This window comes from Papilio polytes, unplaced genomic scaffold (genome assembly GCF_000836215.1).
Source record: "Papilio polytes unplaced genomic scaffold, Ppol_1.0 DF824270.1, whole genome shotgun sequence".
Taxonomy (NCBI): domain Eukaryota; kingdom Metazoa; phylum Arthropoda; class Insecta; order Lepidoptera; family Papilionidae; genus Papilio; species Papilio polytes.
Window position 1 is genome coordinate 2,402,055 of NW_013524934.1, and position 8,862 is coordinate 2,410,916.

The 8,862-nt window shown below is 32.7% G+C and overlaps 1 protein-coding gene across 1 annotated transcript; it reads right to left on the reverse strand.

Moving 5' to 3' along the window:
• Nucleotides 1–64: 64 nt before the first annotated feature.
• LOC106103761 (UDP-glucuronosyltransferase 2B7-like) lies at nt 65–3,982 on the reverse strand. The gene is made up of 7 exons (XM_013283623.1): nt 3,812–3,982; nt 3,366–3,455; nt 1,828–2,708; nt 1,371–1,596; nt 1,015–1,234; nt 412–596; nt 65–135 (listed from the first exon to the last, which is right to left on the reverse strand). Exons 3-7 carry the CDS (start codon nt 2,653–2,655, stop codon nt 65–67), a joined length of 1,530 nt encoding a protein of 509 aa, XP_013139077.1. The 5' UTR covers nt 2,656–2,708; nt 3,366–3,455; nt 3,812–3,982.
• Between the last annotated feature and the right edge of the window lie 4,880 nt (nt 3,983–8,862).

Consider the following 8,862-nt stretch of genomic DNA (forward strand, 5'->3'; position numbering starts at 1 on the left):
ACGGTTTGCAGAACAATTACGACTTGTCTTTACAAAGACTTGTAGTATGAATAAATTATCATGGTTACGTGTACCCTATTAAATAGAAGTAAGCAATAATTTTGCCACGATGCATAGGAATTGATACCGTGACGACTGTAAATAATTAGTCACATTTGTGTATTCAAGTATACATAAGTTTTTCTTTTAGTTCATGTTATTTCATTCAGAGCTAATCACATCTTAACATCTATAAGGCAAACCGTGGGTTAGAAAAATAAATAAATCCATATTAGATTTTGTTGAAAAATACAACTGTTTTTTGGTTCATTGGTTATTTGACTGGATAATTTTAATTATATTTACTTAGTATACAGAAAACTAAAGTTTTAAATATCAAGACAGTCGATACAAGTACAATAAAGCAATAACAAGCGATGAACATAATTAAATCTAGTTGCAGGAACTCAGTCCAGGTAATGTTGGCAATAGGTGCTCTCAGGTGCTTGGCACCGCCGTGTCTCAGCACGTAATCAATCCACCAGATAGCTCGCTGCAGCGGCGCCTCCGGTTGATCGGCCATCAGTGAACGGAGACGGACTATGTTTTTTTTATATCTGAAATTTAAAGTCATCAGAATAATTGAGAACTTTTTTTAATTTATAGGTAAAGTAAATTACATTTTTCTTTCTAATTTCTACACCTCCTAAAGTATCACGACTGAAGTTATTAAAACAATTATTATTTAAGCTTTCTTTTTGTTTTTTATTTTTATTTCTAGAATTTTCGAATATAGTAACGGATACGCTTGAAGGCGAGAAGGATGCACAGAATCTGTTTCTTTCTATGTCCAAAGTATTAGCATTTGTTATTCAATTGTTTTATGCAGATGCGTATGGAAATTAATATTTATTACACATGAGATAAACTGGCAGTTCATATGCTAACTTTTACTAAAAAGGAAAGCAAATTCGAACTTTGGCAAATATCCGTTTGAATAAGGATGAGGAGTAACAATTTGTTTTAGAAGCTTACTTTTCGCCTTCGGCTACTTCTAATATCGCATTTTTTAACATGTATTCTGTAATATCTTCGAAATCAACTTTCTGTCCAATACCATGCTTGATATATTTCTCGACGTTGTACCACTGGTCTGCTAGCAATGGTACTCCAAGGAGAGGAACACCAGCTATGATCGCTTCGTCAGTAGACTGCAAGCCTCCCTGTGTTATGAACAATTTAACATTTCTATGTCCTGCAATGTGTAGAGAAATTTTATTAATTTTATTACAAATGTTTTGGGTGCGGTTTGATGAAAGGTGTCTTTGCATTTTCTTTCTGGTTCATTGATATTTTAGAATTTTTACCCGTTGGTTATAGTTCCAACTTACTCAATAAATCCGCTTGCGGTACCCATTGGTACACTTTTATATTGTCAGATTTTATAACAACGCGATCGTTATCTCGTCTCCATATTACATTGTATGGTAATTGAGAAAACACGTTTTCGAAAATTTGTATTTTTTCTGGTGGCAGTAAAGTCTGAAGATTTACATTTGTACCAAAACTAAAGTATATGACACCATTTTCTGAACTGTCTAGTAGTTGTTGGAGATCCTGGAACAAAGACATGCAAACTGTAAAGGCGGGTGTACAATTTAGATTAAACTATCGCACAACTGTTGTGCGATTGTCGATTGTTTCTCAGCCAATATAACTGTTTAGTTGCAAAACTAAAAAAGCCAGAGAAGAGGCGTCAGTCCCAGTAATTATATTGTAAGGTCTAATTTTTTAACATTGTAACAATAACACGGACTTAAGAACGAAAAAAATTATAATAAAAATTACCTGGGGTAAAGTTTTAGGTGTGCGTGCTTGTACTTGCAAACCACCCATATACACAACGTTTGGTGGTACTGGGTGATTACCTTCCCAAATAGGATGCAAATTTACAAACAACAAATCAACATAATTTTTTAAAACACTTATCGGTGGTGTGTCTGGTCCAAATATATTCTTGAGCACTTCATTTTCCTTTTCCTCTCTAATTTTAACTTCGTAATTAATAACAATCTGATTGTATACTTCTTTTGCTTTTTCTAATAACGTTAAATTGTAAAGCCTCTGTCGGAACATACTGTGGTATAAAATAGGATGTGTTGGAATTCCCATTAATTCATGAATACCTAAATACATTCCAAAAGAACTTATTAATATAGTTGGTGCTTTTATTACGTGAGATATTGCCAATGCCTGAACATAAATTGCTTCAATCAATATCAAGTCATACGTTTCATTATTATTATTGATAACGTTTTGAACTTCTTCTGTTTTCATTTGTTCTTCGAAACTGATTGAAATAAGATCCATTATACCTTTAACTTGATTAATTAAATCTGATTTGCTTCCCGTTACATGTGACGCTAAATATTTTTTAATTACTGAATATGATATATCATGTACATCTATTTCTGTTAGATTTTTATGTCCACCTTTCGGGTACATTGGATCAGGAGTGATAACTGTCATTCGATGTCCTCGTTTAAGTAACTCTAATGTCAATGGACGGAACACAACTTGGTGACTGATTGAAGGACATGGATACACTGATAGAATATTGGCTGGTTTAACAAAACCAACGATAGTCATAATTATCAAAATCACACAAAACTTCATTGTTTATACTTTTCACTGTATGTTGTATAGTTGTTATACACTGAAATCAGCAGCTATTGTAAAAAATTACATAACACTAGTTTAGTACTTTTGAAGAAATATACATCTATACCAATATTATAAAGAGAAAAGATTTGTATTTTTGGATTTTTGTATGTATTTGATGCATTCAAAAACTACTGGGCCGATTTAAAATATTCTTCCATCATTAGAAAGGTGATTTATCTATAAGTAACATTGGCTATGTTTTAATAATATTATTTTTATTATCACGCAGACGAAGTCGCGAGCAACAGCCAGTTGTGTATATTTTTGACGTCCAGTATTATGTTTATTCTGCTAATTGTAAATACATTTTTTACCACTGTTTTATCTTACTGTATAATGGATAGATTTAAATCATTTACTTGCTAGACTGTAGAAATTCATATTTTTAAAACATTCACAGTCGTCTGTTAGTAAAGAAACTGTCTCGAAATCAAAAATAACTTTAGTAATAGTAATAAATTTAATAATATTTATAGCCTATACTACTCAGTAATAATGTTAAATCCTGATTGTGAAATAATTAATGAAATCGGCCAAGTATTTATTGAGTTTATTTGTTTCATAGAAAAAATGAAATCTTCCCTTTTTATATTAGTGTAAACAATCTTAACTTCGTTTATATATATTCTATATTCAAAACTAATAGATGATATCAATTTTACCTTTATCTTGAAAACTAACTCTCTTCCTTTCCCGAAAGCTAAATACTTCTTGGTATTTAGAATCTCAGTAATATAGAAACACACAAAACACTGCAAAGTCGTTTTATTCGATTAACACAATTTTATAAATGGATAAATCACTTATAATTCTATACAACACATCGCCTTCAATTTAGATTAGACATTTAATGACACATAAAGAGTATATTAGAGGAAGTTTGAGAGTAGCCCCAGTGGTAGAGAAGGTAAGGAGTAAAAGATTAGCATGGTATGGGCATGTTATGAGGAGAGATGAATCGCATGTCTCAAGAACATTAATTATGAGTATGGTATACTGGTAGAGGTAGACCTAGAAAGCGATGGATAGATTGCGAGAAAGGTGATGTGATCAAAAAAGCAGTGATAACTGAGATGACGTATGATAGATTTGCGTGGAGTACAAAAACCTGTTGTGCCGACCCTACAGGAGTAGGATAAAGTGGATGATGGTGAGTTTAAATAGCTTATAAAACGTAACACTTAAAAGGAAAAGCTAATCACTATATTAATATATTAAATACTAAAATGCGAGGAACTAAATAAGTTAACACGTTACTTTGTCAGCGGCGTTACTTGAATACCTAATATATCTTTAGTGTTCTTATTGGATGATAACCTATGCGACATTCCAGGATAAACACGTATCGTGTATCAACTTGTGTAAATTATAACTGCATACTTAAAAAAAATTGAAAAACGGCTCAACTCACGAATAAAAGAAAGATGAAGAACAGTGATTTCTTTCAGCTTTAATGTAGAAGGAAAAATTGACCCCCGACCTGTCACAGGAACTTAGTTCGTGATAATGTCTCAAGAATATTAAACAATTTAATTGCATATTTATTGTTGTATTTTACTTGCTTAATGTCATACTCTAGGCTGGCAACGCACCTGTAGTTCCTCTGGTGTTGTGGATGTCCAAGGGCGTCGTTGAACACCTTTGTGTTCCCGCCGCTTGTTTGCCCCCTTCTCTTATAAGAAAAACGAACAGATAACCGAAAGGTATCGAAATAGTATTTCAAGCGTAATTCCATTCATATTTTTCATAGTGACATGAAGCGAGTGTAGCATTCGTTTGTGCTGATGCGTTGGCTATCTAATCAATACAGGAGCGTGCTAACAGAAAGAGTATATCCGCTACTTACATGCGTCCATCCTTTCCAAATTCGCTTCCCTTCATATTCTTGTACTATGAAGTAAAAGGACTAAAGTTAGGCTTCTGCATTAGACGAAACGCGGTATTACTTCTTCTTCATGCCTGTATCCTGGTCATGGTATACCAAAGATGTTAATACGGGCCCTAGATACCATTTCCCTTAAATTACCCTTTAAAATTTGCTCTTACTGCAGAGATGTAGAATTTTAAGAAATATATACTCGTACTTCAAGTTTATAATCGTTATCTCTACCTACACTAGGTTACAGTGCATATTGTTTTTTATTATCATTTTTAGGATATGTTACCAAGTCACAGGGTCATCTAGCTTCGTGATAATCGAAACAAATGTTGGTGTATGATGTAGTCTATCTTGCCTTCTTTTATTCGCGATTTCGTTCGCGTGGAATTTAAAAATATGCAATGTTACCCTATGATAACGTAGCCTTATATGAGTAAAATAATTTTTGAAATCTGCATAGTAGTTTTTGAGTTATTTCGATGCATACAAAAATCTAAACCTTTACTCTTTATAATATTGGTACCGATTAAACTTTTAGCAAAACTTCATACGTGCAGAATTAATTTCAGTCACCTCCGAACACATTCTGAGAAGACAAAATTAACCAATGTCGGATGACGTCACGGAGATAACCATCGTCAATCGACAAATCATTACCAAACTGCTTAGAACATTTTTAATCTAATTTAAAGCAAACAATAGTTATACTAACGAAAAACTTCAATTAATCTGATAAAGTTGGGAGGGAAATAACTATGCTTTAAGTAATTACTGGTTAATAATCTCAGCGGGTTCGAGCAAATGGATGCGAGTTATCGTTTCTCATGCGGGAGGATTGGAATAAGCTGCTAACGACTGTATTCACGTCGAAGGGTAAATGCATTTACTAAACAAGCGAGTACTATATTTAGACATATTCATATAACATCAGACCCAACTTTATTCCCTTTTTATTTTAAGAAGAGGATGAGAAAGGGACGTTGATTTGACGGTGCAGGAGACGCATAGGAAGCGGAAATATCCTCTTCATGTGCGTATCCTCCTCCATCGATTAAAGGTAGGCAACACTGACGCTATTGCAGATGTCCATAAGTAGCGGTCGCTTCGCCAGTTTGGCGGATTCAAGTGGCCGCTTATTCGTTTGCCATTGTAATATTATAAAAAAGTGGGATCGTGTCATAAGCCAGTGTTATAAAAGTGAGGCTTCAAAAATATTTTTCATCATTAGATTTCTCAGGGTCGTGTAGTTTTATGTTGAAAATTTTAACACAAACATGTCCCGACGGTCCATTATAAGAGGCGTGCGATGAAATAACTTTTGCCAGCAAAGTAGTAACACTTCTAGCATAACGGGCTTTGTGAACTTTCAGCTGAACAAATTAAATTTTGAGGTTAAACGTAGGTTTGTCTTGTTTTAACAAAGGACTTTTTGTAATCATATTTTAAATAATTTGGACATATTTTGATAACATCTAAATAAGTATTTAGTGGGTAATACGAAACAAGAATTTAGAGGAACATATTTTCCTCTTTAGAATACAATCGGAACTGATTGACTTTAAGAGCGGACGCACACCTTTGACTAAACTATTGCAAAGCTATTGGGCGATTGTCGATTGTTTTGCAGCTCATTCAACTGTTTAGTTGCACAACTAAAAATCGAGTGTATGCGCATCTCTAAGTTCATAGGAATCAAACCGAGACTAAACTACTAGTTAGTTTCAGGTTTTAGTTCTTAAACTGCTATAAGTATCCCATTATTAGTGGTTTAAATTACGATCACATTTACACAAATATGTAGTACCTTTGAACATGTAGCCGCAAAGCTACTGTTAATTTTTCAACCAACAAATTAGATTTTACTATGACAAAAGTCTTTGAGATAAGACCGATCATAAAGTTGCGAGAGTTTCAACAAAGTTTAAACTTCGAGGCTTACTTAAAGTTGTCGTCGTCTCTAATAAGAATCAAGAATTCACAATTTCAAACTAATAACGTAGGTTTTCATGGGTGTTTTACTTTATATGTCGCAGTCTATTGAAAGTAGTTGAATGTCGTCTTTTTAAACAAAAAAAAAATACTGGCTTGTTAATTATTCCAATAGAGAATCAGGAACTGTAATGATGTTTGATTAAAAAAAAACAGAGTTGCCGGAATTCGAAATCCAATTAGACGCTGGTCAAATTGTTTGTATCTACCTTACTCGTTGCATCCACTCGTGCGTGTAACTCAATTATCTACGTGTTCTACTTTTAGCTCCATTGTGTAGATTATAGTATTTTCTGTTCCGTATAAAAAAAAAATCTCCAGATAACTTGTATGTATTGGTTTGAACGGACATGTTTTTCTTAGAAATATCTCACGAATGTTTCATAACGTCTACGGATGAAGTATTCTATCGAAGTAGACCTTGTCAACTTAAATCCACAAATTGACAACCCAACGACATCTGTCTTGTGATATACATTGTTATCCCAAAGCCTCTTGTAATGACATCTCTTAACGCAAAGAAAATGTTTTGTAGGTTATTTTTAACTCGTACAAAAAAAAGATTTCCTGTTCCTTATTCATATAAAAATGTCAGTATGACGAGCGATTTGCAGAATAAATTTGTCCGCTTAAAATGTTACTATCTTATAGCATAGCTTAATGGTGATAGAATTTTTGATTTTGGTCCAATAGTTTTTGAGTTATTTCAAAACATACGAAAGTACAAACTTTGTAATATCAGTATAGATATGCACATAATGCAGTATTACGATACTGCAAGGAATATATACTACCTAAATCATAGTGTACATTAACAGCTAAGTTAACTATCTAAGCGCCTGACGCTTTAATGTAAGTTTAATGCCCATCATAAAGCTCACGTTAATGTCAATAATTAAGTCCGCAAGCATAACTCTGAGTGGAAATTACTGAGAAATGAGACGTGCATGATTAATTTAGATTTCACTCTGATGCTACAATTTAGAATTAGCGTTGAAATAAAGAAAAATGAAATTAAAAACGAGATGTGAGTGTAAACCTATTAAGCTAAATACAGTCAAATTTGAGCTACATAAATGAATTGTGTCAATCTTACGGCCGAATACTGAAAGGAAATTTAAATGTTTAACCGCGTTTTAAATGATAATGCCTAAATAAACTCTAAGTTTCATTAAAATTTCAACGCCTGTCAGATTTAAGCGGCACTTATCAAGCACATTTTTTGAGATTTATTTCATGTTCAGGCCTTATTTCGTCACTTTAACCTTTTGTTATTAAGATATTTTTTTACATTAAAACACTATCCAAAGATGGATTAGACCGTTTAAAATTAATTTAAGATGACACCTATTGTGGTAGAGTTTTCTTCGCCGCCACGTGACAACTTAAACGTTGTTTACTTTAATAAAACGCAACTGTGTTTGTAGCGTTCTCCTTAGTGCGTGTTTAATTCATGCGTTGTTCACGCCATACTGCGTGACACTGAATAATGGCACATGTTCATCTTAAGTAAGAAGTAAGTTAACAATGGAAAACATTGAAAACGTTTGCATGCAGCATTAGCGCCTACAATAATTTGGAAAGAATATTTGATATTTTAATTTAGCAGGCGCTATTATGATTTATGAGAATAACTTTTGGAGACTTGGAATTTCTTATTTGAATTTCATTTGTTTGAAACTTCATGTATGTTATCTCTGAACATTAATTACAAAATTTTACTTCCATACTGCCAATACTCGAACAATAAATTATACTTTACAAAGACGTAGTCTTTCTTAAAGGTACAACTTTGCGCGTTGAGAATGAATTTGTTGGTATCGATATAATATTCAGATAAATAAATTAAAAACAAATAAAACTCAAATAATAAATAATCGATTTCAAAACTTTACTAAAAATTACAATCAAAATCAGAATTAAAATCTATACTATTATAATAAAGCGTAAACACACACTTCTTTGTTGCCTAAGATGTCTAGGCTATATATTTCACGCCATTAAACTTAAGAGGTAAAAATTTTGGATAAAAAGCCTAATGTAGAAAAGAGACCATAAGTTGCTGCCAATATCAAGAAAGAAAGATTGCTAGTTTGTCATGTCATGTCATTTTTACATTTGCTATTGATAATTTGACAAATGTAAACAATACAGTAAAATTTTCATAACTTCATGCGGATGAAGCAGCACGGGAACAGCTAATTTTGAAATAGGTTAAAATGAAAATGTAATTAAGAAACGAAAAAAATGTTTGTTTTAGTTTACTTGTGTATGAGTTTTCTGTTAAATAT

Excerpts from the sequence above, each read along its gene's own strand:
- LOC106103761 (XM_013283623.1), bottom strand. The coding sequence starts at position 2,655 with ATGAAGTTTTGTGTGATTTTGATAATTATGACTATCGTTGGTTTTGTT. Across the intron at positions 1,235-1,370 it reads ACCGCAAGCGGATTTATTGA|GACATAGAAATGTTAAATTG; the intron begins GTAAGTTGGAAC and ends TACACATTGCAG. Across the intron at positions 136-411 it reads TTTAATTATGTTCATCGCTT|TCGTCACGGTATCAATTCCT; the intron begins GTTATTGCTTTA and ends AATTATTTACAG.